Here is a 16,934-nt window from a genome sequence, read left to right as displayed (position 1 = left end):
AGGAGGGGCCTTTGTACCGTTTTTCAATGGTTTTAGAAAATGCCTACGTAAACCCTCAAAGAAAGATTCATGAAGCCCAGTGACTTGAGCGCTATCTTCCTCAGTGGCCATGGCACCCTCTAGTTTCAGCGTTACACTAGCTAGCTCAGTGTCAATACTAGCAATGACCTTATCATTGGTCTTAACCTCTCGCCAGTTAAGTCTGCGCATATTATTAGAGGGGACAATTTCAGGAGGCGCAAGTATCGATACCTCTTCTGCTAATTGTGTGTTCCCCCACCACCGGTGTGTTACACAAATGGGATTATGGTCGCTCTCAACTCTTGGTTCAACCACCATATCTTTGATGGATTGCCATAGCTTCGTACAACAAAGTACGTAATCAATCCTACTTTTGGAGGGACCATTATCAAAAGTGTTAGCACCATTCTTATCCCCCAGCGTCCTACCATTCAATGCCCTTAGTCCTTTCTCGTAACAGAGGGCATTTACCTGCAATACCACCTCTGTCCATCTTTTAATTGGAGCAAGGGACAATCCAGGTATACCCCACAAGCGGTCCTCCTCGGGGTCAAAACCCCTATCAGAATCCGGATCCAAGAGGGGTTCGAACGTTACATTCAGGTCCCCCACGATGATCACTCCCCTCTCACTTGAGTGCTCTTCTAGAAGAGAATCCAGAATCTCCAAGACCCGTGACCTTGCCCCCTTAGTCCCTCTAAGGTATAGGTTATAAATGTCAAGTATACCCGTAGGGTCCAAGAATAATCTAATCAGTTGAATGTCAGGGGATCCTGTAGCTATCTCACTAACCTTAGGGAATAAATCCTGACGAGCCCAGATAGTTAGTCCACCCATAGGGCGGCCCTTATGACCCTTGATTGACGGAATATGAAAGTTCAAATAGCCCAGGAGAAACAAGGGCTCAATGGACCAGGTCTCCTGGAAAAGGCAAAAATCGTAATTACCTATGAATTCGACCCATTCGGGAGAATCCATCTTAGCCTTCAGGCCAGCGACATTCCAAGAGATTAATGTACCTGATCGTGGTCTAAACAGTGGAGCCTGGGAAGTAATGTTGGAACCAACTTCAACCAACCTCGGGTTCCCCCTGTACAAATTTATATTGGGGTCACTAGTCGGGATAAACGTCCAGGGTGGAACTAAGTGAGCAACATCTTGTCCACCCTCCAACTCGACTCCAACTACCAAGGCGTCCCTGGGGGCTTTTAAATTAGACCCTTTCGTCCCCGGTCAATCCAGATCATCTAGTGTACTCAAGCCACTGTGATGGACGGGGGTTTGGGTGGTGGATCCAGAGCTCATTCCTCTTACCACCCAATCCTGTCTAGTTCTACCCTCAAGGTTAGGGACCTGGTTATAAAAATGGTTTAAATCATGCACCTTGATCCCCGGCCAAGTCACTGGGTTACAAATGAAACTAGCAATGCGCCTATCTTTAAAATTAACAATTATGGCGTCACCCAAAGCGTCTTTTGGTCTAGAACCCACCCAACTGACCCTTCGGACAAATAAAATCTTCCCGTTCATGTAGTTAGGAATGGGCCTGTTTTTATTTAGCCAAAAAGTCACTTTATTTTTTAGTTCCTGAAAGGATTCAGATTTCCCACCCTTTAATTCGGGAACACCAGTTAGCACTACTACATAAGGAAGGTAATCCGGGGGAAGATGGATGTGAGCCAAGGGAGGTGTAATAAGATTTTCATGAGTCACTGGATATACAGCTTCTCGCACTCCCGTGGAATCTTTAGTGGAATTAACCCCAGATACATTACTTATCCGGGCAGCCCCCCCAGAAGTTAGATGGTTATTGTCCCATGCCTTTTGGGGACCAATATCTGTGCTGACCTTTGGAGCCACAATAAGTTTGACAGAGGGAGGGGATATGGTGATCGAAGGCTTGTCAAGGGATGAAGAACTAGGCTTAGTTGTATCTTTTTTTGACAGTTTGACAACATTTTTTAGGGAACAAAAGTTATCAAGAATCGTTTGTTCCAAACGCTCGATTCTTTCACTAACTAGTTTTACCCTTTCTAAGAGGGGGAGAATTAATGAACGACCTTTGTTAACTTCATCCAGCACCAGACAGTCATCAGGTGTTAAGGCACCGGGCTTAGTCGAACCTTTCGTTGTTTTAGAGATTTTCGACTTCCTGATGCCTTGAACTTCCCCACCACGTTTCCTCTTAGGGTTAGCGGATCTAACTGCTTTATTGCTAGCCCTTGTCTGGGGAAAAGCTACTTCGGGACTTGAAGAACCCACTGCTACTGAAACAGGCACACCGTTGGCTTCCTTGTTTCTCGTGCTATCAGGTGACCTAATGGGACATGCTTCAGTAGCTCCTAGCTGGAGCAAATCACCGCTACCGTATCCTACTAACCTAGTTGGAGATTTGACCAGAGCCAATGTGCCAATAGATGAGCGTCGGGCATACATTGGTTCTGAGGAAAGGCGCCGCTCGGTAATGGCAATTTCATGTTCAAGGACCGAAACGGCTCTAGTAATAAACTGGTCTAAGGTACCGGTCACTGTCACACCCCCCACTGTACGTCTTCCTTTCCCTGCCATTTAACAACTTACACAACAATACACTTTACGGGGAACGATAAGCTACAGTACAATATAATAAACAAACAAAATGTCCCACATATCTCTTACTGGGTCACGAGAAGTAAAGGGGGTGGCCCAGCCCGGCCCTCGACGGCCACAGACGGCCCGCCCTTTGCCCGGGCTTAGCCCGGCGCCGCCCGCGCACGTACCGCGTCCGGAAGATCTCCTGCAACTATATCCGGTATTAATGGGCGTGACCTCGCGGCGCTGGTGGTGGTCGCGCTTCTGCCTCCTCAGACAGCCAAACAGTGTCCTGCTCTCGGTGTCAGAGAGCTCAATCATGCTGCGTCTCCCCTGCAAAATCAGGAGGGGGGGTGTGAAGGGGAGCACTAGCCCGGTTCCGCTCCACTCACAGCAGGGCGCCGTCACTCCCAGACGATCCCCGCCGGACCCTCACAATCGTCTTCCCTTCTCAAAATATAGGCGTGCTCTAGGCCATGCGGCTGTGCCCTGTCTCCTTCAGCCGCTGCCCAGCTCCACTTTCCCGGCACTTCGGGTTTCGTCGCCCCTCTGAGGGATCAAGTCAAGGGGGGGGGGGGGGGGGGGTTTCTGTTGGTGACCCCAGAGTGCACCAACCCTTTCTCATGACAGTTTGGGGCCCCGACCGTGCCGCCTTTATCTCCTCGGTGGCTTCGCAGGAGCAAGAGAGGAGCGGGTCCCTTCACCGCAGCAGTCCAAGAGGGCCTGGCAGCTCCAGGAGCCGCAGCCGGGCTCCCGAGTACATACATAACATAGGGTCATATGAGGACCGAACAACCATGAGGCAAGCAGACCATATCACACAACAGCGGAAAGGCAAAGACAACAGGTCATGCAATGACTGTGAGGGAAGAATAGCAGGTCATGCAATGGCCGTGGGGTGGGGCAGAAAGAAAACAGGAAAAAACGTTGTAGTTCTACAATCAAATGCTAACCAGACCGACCCTGCTGAGCGTCATCCGCGGTGAAGACAGTCAATACTTGGGGTATGCCGTATATTCCCCACATCAGAGGAATTTAAGCCTGTGCCAACAGAGGCAAAAGGCGGCACTCTTGAATCCCAAGCTTAGGGACAACAAGTCTTCATGAAACTCGCCAATCCTACATCTAGCCGGGAGAAGTGGTGCAACACTGGGGGGCGCGACCAAGTACACGAGGTGGAAACAGTTGAAGGGGAAACAACAGCTACTGGAGGTAATACATAAAAAACCTCCGTAAGAAAAGATGTCGCAACTGTAACAATCGAAGGATAGAAGGAGACAACTCTAAGGGAGTGTAGAGAAAAAACTGCGTACCATTGATACGTGATAGAACCTCCAAGGGGGGATAAGAGGCTGCCAGGGGAACTGAACCAGAAAGGAATATACTACTTACCAGTATGCATCTGTTCTTGGCATGTAGAGCTGCAGAGCCACACACTAGGATAGTAGATCGCCATCTGGTGTTGGGCTTGGATGCTTGCAGGCTGTTGATGTCTTCGGAAGAAGTCTTTGTGGTCACGAGATAGGTGACTCCTCCCTTGGACGACAGTGCGCATAGGCATCAACTCCATCGTTAGATTGTTTTTTGCCATGATGGGAAATGATGGAGTTTGTAGAAAAGAGAGAGATGTCCATGTGTGATGTCTAAGTAAGACAATGCTGGAACAGATACAGGTCCCGGGGAGGTGGGTGGGTGTGTGTGGCTTTGCAGCTCTACATGCCAAGAACAGATGCATACTGGTAAGTAGCATATTCCATTCGAGGCATATGAGCTGCAGATCACACACTAGGATAGACTATATAGCAGTATCTCCCCTAGCGGTGGTCACCTGTATAGGTTGCAGCAGTTTAAAATAAAGTTTTAAGGACAGCCTGTCCCACAGAAGCTTGTTGCTTTGCTTGCACTTTAATGCAATAGTGTTTAGTGAAGGTGTGTGTTGTAGACCATGTGGCGGCCTTACAAATATCTTCTAAGGGAATGTTTCCTAAGAATGCCATGGAAGCCCCTATTTAGCGTGTGGAATGCGCTCTAGGGGGAACCGTTAGTGTGCGTTTAGCCTTGTGGTAGCATATTTGGATACATTTAACTATCTACCTAGCCATCCCAGATTTGGAAATGAGGTTGCCTTTATGTGGTGGAGAGAAAGCTACAAACAATTGTTTTGTTTTGCGGAATGATTTGGTTCTGTCAATGTAGTAAAGAAGGGCTCTTTTAACGTCTAAAGTATGAAGAGCTCTTTCAGCTACCGAGTCTGGATTTGGGAAGAACACTGGTAACTCTACTGATTGGTTAAGATGGAACGGAGATATGACTTTTGGAAGGAATTTCGGAATTGTCCTAAGAACCACTTTGTTACGGTGTAATTGTAAGAATGGTTCTTGTATGGTTAAAGCCTGGATTTCACTTACCCTTCTGAAGGATGTGATAGCAATAAGGAAAGCCACTTTCCATGTGAGGAACTGTTCGCATTTATGCAGAAGTTCAAATGGGGGTCCCATGAGCCTGGTAAGAACAATGTTTAGATTCCACCTTGGAGAGGGTGGTAATCTGGGAGGAATAATCCTTTTAAGTCCTTCCATGAAGGCTTTGATCGCAGGTACTTTGAAGAGTGACAAGTGTTGTCGATTTTGTAAGCAGGTTGCTAATGCTGCTAGGTGGAGACGTATGGATGAGTATGCCAAATTACATCTTTGCAAGTGTGGTAAGTAGCAAATGATGTCCTGGATGGATGCATCCAGTGGGTTTATATGATTGTTAGTGCAGTAAATGGCAAATCATTTCCATTTTGCAGCATAGCAAGCTCTAGTGGTAGGTCTTCTGGCCTCTTTTATAATCATGCAGTCTTGTGGCAGGTTGAGGTAACCGAACTCTAGGACTTCAGGAGCCAGATCGCCAGATTCAGTTGACCTGGATCTGTGTGTCTGATTTCTCCATGGTTCTGGGTTAATAAGGACGGGGAGAGATGCAGTTTTTGGTGTGGAACTACCGAGAGTTCCAGTAATGTTGGGAACCACGGCTGGCGTGCCCATGTGGGAGCTACTAGGAACAGTTTGAGAGACTGTTGCCTGAGCTTGCGTACCACTATTGGAATGAGTGGGAGAGGCGGAAAAGCGTACGCAAATCTGCCTGACCAGTTCATCCATATCGAATTGCCCTTTGACTCCGGGTGGGGAAACCTGGCGGCGAAGGTTGGGCATTTTGCGTTTTCGTGTGTGGCGAACAGATCTATGTCTGGTTGGCCCCATTGTTGGAAAAAGGGCAGCAGGACTTGGGGAAGTAGTTCCCATTCGTGGATCTATTGTGTTTGTCGACTTAACAGATCGGCAATTTGATTGTGAACCCCTGGAAGGTGTTCTGCAAGTAGGTATATGTTCTGAGGAATCGCCCATCTCCAAATGTTCTGTGCGAGCTGGGACAGCTGCAGAGCATGTGTGCCTCCTTGTTTCTGTATGTAATACATGGCTGTCATGTTGTCCGTCCGGATGAGGACAGCTTTGTTCTGTACATGTAGTTGGAATGATTTTAGTGCTAGGAATATTGCTAGTAGTTCCAGATGATTGATATGGAGCACTTTTTGTTGAGTGGTCCATTTGCCTTGGGTTGTGTGATTGAGGAGATGGGCTCCCCATCATGTGAGTGATGCGTCTGTTGTCAGTACTATCTGTGGAACAGGTTCGAGGAACGGCTGCCCTTTGGATAAGTTTGTTGTGTTCCACCACTGCAGAGAGCGATGTGTGTGGCTGTCCACCAACACCAGATCTGTAAGTTGACCTTGAGCCCGATTCCACTGATGTGCTAGACAGTCTTGTAAGGGACGCATTTGAAGTCTTACATAAGGTAAAATAAATATGCAAGATGCCATCATGCCTATGAGTTGCATGAACACTCTGGCTGGGAGAAAGTGTTGGACTTGAAATTTGGTGAGGAGAGCTTGTATACTGGCTATCCTGGCTGGACTGGGATATGCTAGAGCTGTGGAAGTGTTTATCGTGGCCCCTAGATATTGGTGTACATGAGAGGGCTGGAGATGTGACTTGGTGTAGTTTACTGTGACCCCCAAGTTGTGCAATGTTTGGATGGTTTGATGAGTGTGGTGAACACACTGGTTGAATGACTTGGCTTTATTAGCCAGTCGTCCAGATATGGGAAGACATGGATTTGCGGTCTCCTTAAGTGTGTTGCTACCACTGCAAGGCATTTGGTGAATACTCTGGGTGCCGTGGTGACTCAGAATGGAAGGACTTTGAACTGTTAGTGTTGTCCGTCCACTACGAACCGTAGATACTTCCTGTGAGCAGGATGTATGGGAATGTGGAAGTAGGCATCCTTGAGATCTAGTGTGGCAAGGAAGTCTTCTTGTTGCAGCAGTGGAAGCACTTGTTGTAGAGTGATTATGTGAAAATGATCTGAGTGTATATACAGATTGAGGGGTCTGAGGTCGAGTTTTGGCCTTAGAGTCCCGTCCTTTTTGGGTATTAGGAAATACAGCAAGTAAACCCCTGTTCCCTGATGTGGTAAGGGGACTGGCTTGAAGCAGTGAGAGAACTTCTTGTTTTAAAAGCGTAAGATGTTCTGTGGACATTGGACGCTGCTTGGGTGGTATGTTGGGGGGGTATCTGTAAGTTCCAGGCAGTAACCATACTTGATAATCTGTCTTACCCACTTGTCTGTTGTGATGGAGTTCCAGACAAGTAGGAATTGTGATAATCTTCCACCGACCGGAGTGGGATGGTCTGGGGGAGTGGAGGGAAGTCAGTTTTTATTAGCAGGGGAGGTGCGAGTGCTGTTTTTACCTCTGCCTCTCCCTTTGTTATTATTCCCCCGGTATCCTCCTCTAAAATGTCCTCTGTTGGGGGATGTTTGAGTGGTGTTTTTGAAGGAAGATGAGGTATCTGGATCAACGTTTTTGGAGGCTCCTCTATAAAAGGAGCGCTGAAAGGAGCCACGTGTTTGTGGAGACCGCAGTGCTCCCATGGACTTTGCAGTCTCTGTGTCTTTCTTCATTTTTTCAAGGGTAGTGTCCACAGCCGGTCCAAAAAGTTGTTCTTGATTGAACGGTTGATTTAGCATGGCTGTCTGGACCTCTTGCTCGAAGCCTTAAATGCGTAACCATGCATGCCGTCTGAGCAGAACACTAGTATTAATAGATCTAGAGGCAGTGTCTGCTGCGTCAAGGGCGCCTTTAATGGAGGCATTCGTTATTAATTTGCCCTCTTGAATTAGGTCATTTGCTTGAGTTTTATATTGGTCAGGCAAATGCTGTATTAGGGTTTCCATCTGGTCATAATGTGCCCTACCATATTGAGCCAGCAGTGCTTAAGTGTTGGCTATGCGCCAGTGATTGTCCGCCTGCGCTGCTACCCTTTTGCCAGATGCATATAGTAACTTGGGATTCTTTATCCGGGGGTGGTGCATCCCTGGAGGTTTGTGAATTGGCACGCTTCCTAGCTGTGCAAACCATTAGTGAATCCAAAGGCAGCTGTCCTTTAATGTACATAGGGTCGTCAGTGGCAGGTCTATATTTTTTATCGATTCTAGGATTTAGAATCCTAGCTCGTACAGGATCTTTGAATATTTCAGGGGCATGTTTAATGACCCCTTTAATCATTGGTAGTATTTGTACAGTTTTTTGGGACTGTTCAAATGTATCTAAAAGGAAGTCCTCTTCTGTCGTGTCTGAGTGCATGTGCACACCGTGAAAAACAGCAGCCCTATTAATGAGCTGTCTAAAACCAATATTATTGTCTGGGGGAGATGGTTTTGTTGGGTATGGTTGGGGGCTTGGGCTGTCTGGTGGATCTATTGGGTCGTTGTAATCCCAATCGTCTTGTGGTGTGTCGTCTGGATCCGTGAATGGGTCATTAGGGTCTCCCCCCTCCCCCTAGGTCATCATTATCAGCATCTTGTGGTGGTGTATGTGGTGGAGAAGTTACAGGTAGAGGTGGTGTAACAGGTTTAGGGAGAGGAAGTGGATTAGAAGGAAGGACAGGAGAAGAAGGAGGCATGGGTGAAGTGGCACAGTCCTTCTTGACAGGCACTGGAGGGGTATGTGCTGTGTCTGACTTCCTCTTTTTGCATGACACAGCTGTAACATGTCCTGTTTTGAGATTAATGTAGATATTTTTCTGTTTGGGAGCGACAGGATCCAGATGAAATAGTTCCTCTTCCGCGATAACCTCTTTCGGCGCCGTTTATTTCAGTTCCGAGCGGGGCTGGGTTTTGTGATCCTTGGCCTTTGGAGGCGTGGTAGAATCCTTTGGCTTGTTTTTCGGTTCCGAAGGCTAGGGTTTCGGAGCCGAAGTATGATCTTTAGATTTAGAAGTATTCGAAGCCGGTTTATCTATCGGCCTCGAGGTGTTCTGAGCCGGTTTGTCTTTTGGCGTGGATTTTGGAGCGGAATGTTCTTTTGGCTTCGGTATCGAAGGCGCCGGTGGGACTATTACATGCGGTTTGCTCGGTCCCGAGCTACCGGAAGGTTTGTCTTTTTTCTTCGGAGCCGGGCCCGGAGGCGGGGCTTCTGAAGTGTGTTTTCGGTCGCGACTGGGGCCAACAGGCGAAGTCTTGACCAGTGCCTTCTGTTTTGGTGGGGTTGGAGTAGGAGCAGTAGTACTCACTCGTTGACCAGGAGTGATGGGGTTGTCTGAGTCTTCTGCCTCTGACACGATTTGTAGGTCTTCGGAAACTTCTTCTGGGACATCTGGGCCTTCGTTGAAGATGTCCACTGGTTCCGGAGCGGATCTCTGCGCCATGATGTAACGTCGAGCCCGACGATCTCGAATGGTCTTTTTCGATCGAAAACAGGTGCAGGCTTGGCAGCTGGACCTGTCGTGTTCTGGCGAAAGGCACAGGTTACAGACCTTATGATGGTCACTGTGTGGGAACTTCGCTCCACACTGGGGGCATTTTTTGAACGGCGTCCTTTCCATGAGCCGTAGGCCTTAACGGCGTTGACAGGCCCAGCGGCCTGCGTCGACGACTGGAATCGAACCGATGAAAGGCGAGTCGAAGATTTCGATGCTCGAAGTCAATTCGAAGAGTTATAGAAAGCTTTGCTCGTCGAAAAAAGTTTGAAAACAAAGTTTCGAACCGGTGTGCAAAATTGCATCCGAACCCAATGGCAGGAAAAAACAATCTGAGGATGGAATCGATGCCCATGCGCACTATCGTCCAAGGGAGGAGTCACCTATCTTGTGACTACAAAGACTTCTTCCAAGACAACAACAAGGTGCAAGCATCCGAGCCCAAGACCAGATGGCGATCTAATGCTAAGTGTGTGAACTGCAGCTCATATGCCTCGAACATTTAGGAACACTTGCACATTGCAGCGGTCAATTGCCCAAGAAAATCGCATAGTCAAACATAATCAAGGAGCTCCTTCAGAAAGACAGAAAATGACTAAAGGAAGAAGCCCGGGGACAAACAGTGTATGATGAAAGGCAATCATTAAACCACACCTTTTAACATCCTCATCAATTTACAAATAAATCAATTCATGTATGTTATTATTTTTACACATCTGAGTCAATTGTAATCTCTCTTTTTCACATGTATGTCATATTGACCCTTTTAAGACTCATTCACACCTGATTTGAAATGACCACATTATTTTGGTTTCCCCATAAATGTAATGTGTTGTGACATGTATGTGCCTACATATAAGCCACCAAAGTGTGCTGACATCAGTTGCTTTTTTTTATGCATCCCTTACTACAGAGGTGGAGTCAATCAGATTGGTTGTGATCAGTGTGCAGATTCCAAAATTGAGATATTTTTGTGTAAAGAGACTAGTTCAAGGAACAGGTAGGTGGGAGGGTCATTGAGGAATATGAAGTTAGATAGTGTCTCTACCAGAAAAAGTGGTACAGAAGGTAAACCACTTGTTCAAATACAGACTTTTAAGCACAGATACCTCACATTTTGAACAGATAACTAAGCAATTCCTCCTAGGTGTTGGGTCCGTTAACTGATCAAGCTAAAAAAACTTTAAGGACCGAGTGGTCAAAGTGCACTTCCTTGCAGACCAGATTGTCTAGGTGATATACCTCATGGACATATTCTGTGATGCCCAAGTAGCAACCTGACAAATGTCAAGTACCGGCACCCTATGTGTCAATGCAGTGGTAGAAGTCTTGGCCACGTAAATGAGCTTGCAAGCCCTTAGGAGCCTTTTGTTGTCCAGATTATAGCAGATTTAAATGTAAAGTACAATCTAGCGGGACAGGGTGAGTGTCTGCACAGACCTGCCTTTCTTTGCTCCAGTGAACCTGATAAACTGCTGATCATCCACATGTACTTCTTTGGAGTGATCACCGTAGAAGCAGAGTGCCTTTTTAGATCTGACCGTTTCTCCTCCTCTTTACAGGTGTGAGGTGAAGCAAAGAAAGCCAGAAGGCTAATATTCTTACCAACATGAAAGGGAGTCAACTACCTTCGGAAGGAAGTAGGATCAATACGCTGAATCAGCTTGTCTGGATAGAACGTGTTGTAGGGCAGGTTAGCAGAAAGTGCCTGCAACTCTTGGATCCATAGCTTCAATGATATAGCGACATGAAAGGCATTCTTGACGATACGAAGGCTAGGTGGACAACTGTGTTTAAGCTCAAAGGGAGCACATATGAGGAACGTGAGGGCAAACAAATTCCATTGGGGCATAACAAACAGAAAAGGGGAAACATATGTTGTAACCCTTTAAGGAAATGCATCACAATGGGATATTTAAATAAGGATGGCTTGTCTGGCAACTGTAAGAAGGCCAAAAGAGCCAACAGGTACCCTTTAGCAGTGCCCAAAGAAAGGCCTTGGCAAGGGACAACACAAACAACAGAACTTTGGAAAGTTTGTCATGGATTGGGTCTATCTTTTTAGTAGCGCACAAGACCACAAACGTGTTTCAATGCCAGGCGTATAAAACTTTGGTTGAGGGACGCCTGGATGCCAAGATGACAGTCACGACTTTGGCATGAAGGTTGAAAGAACTGTTCTGTCACTGCTCAATCTCCAAAAGGAGGTGTAGATTTCACAATTTTGGGTACAGAACCCTGCCCTGCAGGAGATCCACCCAAAGCGGCAGCCTGATAGAATGAAAAATGCTCAAGCCCAGGAGTTTGGGATACCATTCTTTATGTGCCCAGTCCGGAGACACTAGGATGACTTGGGCCCAGTGGGTCCTGATCTTCTTCAGAACTCGGGCAGGAGATGTATTGGCAGGAAAGTGTACAGAAGTCCAGAGTTCCACTCTACGTGGATTGCTTCTCCAGGTGAGAAGCTTCAATGCGCCAAAGTACTGACGCGCGTTTTCTGCAGTGGCGAAAACATCGAGCCAGAGTTAGCCACACTTGCACAAAAGACTATAGGGGCAGCTCCGTATGTAACTGCCAATCTACATCTGCAAGGCTTGACGTCTTATTTAGTCCGCTCTGGAGTTCAGGGAACCTGCTAAGTGGTGTGTCACAAGAAAAACCTGTGGCGAACTAGCCACGTTTAGAGATGCACAGCCTCCTTGCACAGGTTCAATGACCCCACCTAGCCCTGCTTGTTGCAGTACCACATTGCGGTGATGTTGTCCGTAAGCACCAGCACTGGATTCCCTTTGATGAAGGGCAGGAAGGCTTTCAACAGCAAGAGAGTGGCTTTCTCCTCCAGAAGGTTGATATGGAACTGGGCCTCCACTGGCGAGTAGATGCCTCTAATCTCCGCCTCTCTGAGATGGCCTCAACGACCGACAAGTGACGCATTGCTCACCACTGTGAGTTCTAGGTGAGGAAAGCAGAGAGGTCTGCCGCTGACCCAATTGCGGACCCGCATTCACCACTTCTGATCTTCTGCAGTCTCCTCCAAAATCTGGACCAAACAAGAAAGGTCCCCCTGATGCTGAGCCCACAGGGACTTCAGAGCCCGCATATGCTCTTTGGTGTGCGTGACCAGCAAGATGTAGGTTATCAGTCCCAGCAGCTTCAGAGTCCTCGTCCCTGAGATCCAGGACAGAGGTTAAAAGATTGAGATCATAGAGCAAATGTCTTGGACTCTGCTCTCCAGGAAGGGGGAGGGGGGAGCGCAAAACTACACTTTGCCCAGAATGGCTCCGATGATGGAGAGATTCATCGAAAGAGTAAGTTGTGACTCAGGCACATTGATACTGAACCCCAAAGTTGTCAGGAGATTCACCATAGTATGGAGGAGGTTGATGTCTGCGCGGGGCAAACCCAACTTTAACAACCAGTTGTCGATGTAGAGGAAGACCGGAAGGAAGTAGTGGGAATAACAACCATGAGCAACTTGTGGCACCAGTACCCTCTCTATGGCTCTTTTGAACAAAAGAGTTTGCACTTCCGGCTGCAAGAGCGACAGGCGGTCCACTGTGAACTGAGCTGTGGCCCTGCTATCTTTGAACCGCTCCAGGGCTAAGTATGCTTTTTCTCTAAAAAGTCAGGAACCACCAACCACCATTTCCATGAGACTGCCCTGAATGTTCCCTAAAAAGACAGTCAACCACATCCAGACTTACATGCGAATGGCCACACTGATGCTAATAGCCTTACCAAGGGAATAAGGGATATCCAGTTCACAGCGGATTGTGAACTTGGCCGATCACAACCATCTTGCATGGCCTCTGCATCAAAGGCCCAGGCTTCTTGCGGGACAATGGGCAACATTACACCATGCAATCTCAGAGAGCGTGGGAGCAGCAGCCTAACAGGCAGCTGGCTTTCACTGAGCAAAGGGACAAACTAGTAGAGGAAAAAAACTGCTTACACTAGGGTCTCTATCCTCTTCGATTCCCTGTTAGTAGGAAGTCGGAAATGAGTTTGGGTAAACATTACTCACAGAAGACTGCACCACAATGCTCCCAGGAGTAAGGTATTGGGTGAGGAAAGCTGGATCCCCTAGAGCTGGGCGATGGTGTCCGGCGATCTGGTGATGCCAGGTGGACCAGAGCACAGTTTGGCCCAGGTACCTAGTAGTTTATCAGTGACAGCCTCATTGAATGGGAGTATGGGCTCAGAACTCTCCTGCCAGGGTTGTAGCACTTCGGTCAGAACATTGGCTTTTAACTGTTCGAGAATGAAGTCGAAGATCAAGAACCTTCTGCTGCCCTTCGCATAACCATAGCAAAGGAGGCAGTGTCTTTCTTGGCAGGCCCTGGGGAGGGTGAAACTAGTCCAGTGTCTTGGGAAGTATGCAGACCACTGCCATCTGGGAGATCCTCATATCAGTTACCCTCTGGGTAAAGCAGGGTAATCTCATCTCCAGCATCCCATCCCCGATTATTGGAGTCCATGCCAAATGACTCATGAAGGACATGAGCCCTTCCAGCAGGTAGAGGCACTGTGTTGGAATCAAAAGAGCAGTAAAGAGGTTGAGGCCTCAGCTGAGGTTGGGACAGTGCAGCCTTGGGGTCGGACAGCACTATGGGTTGGCCGTCGGGGTTGTGTTCCAGTGTGGGCTGTGGAGTTGTGGAGGGAACCAGTACCAACATCGGTCCAGAGCCCTGAGTGGATTCAGAGGGCCTAACTAACAAAGTGGGATGACCCGCCCTCGGAAACCTCATTAGGAGGTCTCTCCGTTCCTTAGGGTCCAGCCAATAGCCCTAGAGATTCCAGTTACCTCGGAGCAATGATCTGAATCTACTGTGAAATAGAGCGACTTGGGTCGGTTACCTGGAGGCAAAATGACGCCTGCATGCCTTCTCTGGAAATCAAGTGTGGCTTGTGGGGACCGAGTTGTGCTTGGACTTCTTGCGCTTCTTCTTGGATTTGCCAAAGGATTTCAATCGTGAAGACGACCTGTCACAGTAGTGACCTTGGGAGCGGGACCAGGCCCAACCTTTTGACCTCAACTGATCTCAGCACATTGTCTTGAGATGCTTTGGCATGAAGCGTTTCACTTCTCAGTCTCAAATGGTCTTGGAATGCATCAAGGCACAGTCACTACAGGTCTTTGGAATTGTGGTCCCACCCCAGGGCCCACAGGCAGACCGCATATGGGTCAGTCACAGACATTTGTTGGCAATGTTCTACACAGGGTTTAAAGCCTGTAGATTTGGCAGGTGACATATACACTTCCACACTGGTTTTTGAGAAAAACTCTTTGAGAAGTGTCTCGATGAGAGATTGCCCCTGATCTGCATCTGTTGGTGTGGAAAAAAGTAACTGACGTCAGAGCACTTGACTATCGCCTATATATAAGGCCCACAGACATCATATCCAGGATGACATTGACACGGTGCGCCGGCGCCACCTGCCAGAACAGGTGTAATGCAGAAGATTTTCCGGATCCAGTCTAATGCCTGGTGAGTACTGAAATGGTGGGGAATCTGAGGTTAGAAGTCTCTGTCAGAAAAGCACATTCATGGACAAAGTGCAGATAACAAGATGCGAGTGATCTTGACTCACCATCCTCAAGTGCAGAGTCTGCTAACCCCCCTGTGAATTCAGGAACCTGGGAAGAACTCGACGTATCCCACCGAGGGAGCTCTACTAGACCGTCCTCTGTTTCCTGTTCTTTCAAAGGCGCAGTCAGGTGAGTTGGCATCAGAAGAGCCTCTTTGTCTTCGTTGCACCCCATCTCAGGCTCTCCCATTAGAACTGGATGTTTCACGGGTCTCAGCAGTTCTCCCGAATTGTGATCTTCTAGACAGGTGAAAAGCATAATTGTTAGAAAACATGTTTTGCAATTAGAAAGATGCAGTAATATTTCTGTAGAATAATTTTGGGGATATAGGACATTTTAACAAAATATGTTCCTATAACTTGAATGGTCTCAAGGGTTGCAAATTAGCAAAAACCTGAGAAACTGCAATCAAGAAAAACTGCACTAATGCACCTGCAGACATCTCGAGAAGAACTGGAGAAAGAGCAAATCCTCGGAGGACCGCACCACCTACAAAAACGCCATGACAGAATACCACCAACGCATCAGATCTACCAAAAGGACCTTCATTCAGATCAAGATCCTCGAAAACTTCAGCAACTCGAAGAAGCTCTTCAGCATCATCCACAAATTCACCAAACCCCCAAGCGAAACCACGGACATCACCCACTCCCAAGAGCTCTGCAATAAGCTCGGATTTTATTTTCATCTGAAGATCAAGGGCCTCTACGACAACTTCAACGACCAGACACCTGACCCCAAAACCACTCCCACCCTCCAGAAACGCCAGCCAGCACACCATCTTCTCCTGGACCAGAGTCACCACCGAAGACACTGAATCAACCATGAAAGGCATCCACTCAGGAGCCCCCACGGACCCCTGCCGCCGCACCTTTTTCACAGAACTGCCACCGCAATCGCCACAGAACTATGTTGCACCATCAACGCCACCTTCAAAACCAGCATCTTTACCAACGACTGGAAACGCGCTGAAATCAAACCCTACTCATAAGGCCCTCAGCAGATCACACAGATCTCAGGAACTACCAACCCATCTCCCTCCTCCCCTTTGCGGCAAATGTCACAGAGAAGACCATTAACACCCAACTTACGAAATTCATCGAAGAAAACTCCATCCTCGACCCCTCCCACTTGGGATTCCGAAGCAACCACAGTACTGAGACCGCTCTACTCGCCGCCACAGACGACATTCACATCCTCCTCGACCAAGGACACACAGAAGCCCTGTCTCCCACCAGACGCTCACCGCCAGACTCCAAGAAGCCGGCATACAGGGAACTGCCCTCCACTGACTCTGCTCCTTCCACGCCGGCAGAACCTAAAGAATCAGACTTCCACCCTTCCTCTCTGAACCCACTGAGATCAGCTGCGGAGTACCCCAAGGATTGTCACTCAACCCCACGCTCTTCAACATCTACATGGCACCCCTCGCCGCCTTCGTCAGACAGCATGGACTCAGCATAGTATCCTACGCCAAATACCCAGCTCATCCTCTCCCTCACCAAGGACCCCATCACCAACAGACTCAACTTCCAGGAAGGAATGAAAGACAGCGCATCCTGAATGAGCAGCAGCTGCCTGAAACTCAACTCGGAGAAGACAGAGGTCCTTGTCCTCGGACCTTCCCCCTCTGCATAGGACAACTCCTGGTGGCCTACCGCCCTCAGCAGTGTCCCCCACCCCCACGGACCACGGTCGAAACCCCGGCATCGTACTCGACTCCCCCCCTCTCCATGATCCTACAAGTCAATGCCATTACTTCCACCTGCTTCAACACCCTCCGCATCCTCTGAAAGACCTTCAAATGGATCCCCCCCCCCCCCCCAGACCATACAGAACACCGCAGCCAACTCATCCTCGGCATCCCTCGACACAAACACATCACCCAGCACCTACGTGACCTTCACTGGCTCCCCGTCGAGAAAAGAGTAACTTTCAAGATACTCACCCAC

General features: G+C 48.2%; 1 protein-coding gene across 4 annotated transcripts in view; it reads right to left on the bottom strand.

The window, feature by feature from the left end:
- The window catches only part of LOC146772936 (rho guanine nucleotide exchange factor 11-like), an 896,981-nt gene that overhangs the window by 89,164 nt on the left and 790,883 nt on the right, over positions 1-16,934 (bottom strand). For 3 of the 4 annotated variants that reach the window (XM_085639320.1, XM_085639323.1, XM_085639322.1), the window contains one exon: positions 14,985-15,221. In XM_085639320.1, coding sequence (XP_085495446.1) covers positions 14,985-15,221 — 237 coding nt within the window. The remainder of the gene's footprint in view (positions 1-14,984; positions 15,222-16,934) is intronic. The other variant, XM_085639321.1, reaches the window with a different exon arrangement.

This window comes from Triturus cristatus, chromosome 12 (assembly GCF_964204655.1).
Source record: "Triturus cristatus chromosome 12, aTriCri1.1, whole genome shotgun sequence".
Taxonomy (NCBI): Eukaryota; Metazoa; Chordata; class Amphibia; order Caudata; family Salamandridae; genus Triturus; species Triturus cristatus.
The sequence above is the reverse complement of the archived record's forward strand: the minus strand, read 5'-3'. Positions and strand labels throughout refer to the sequence as shown.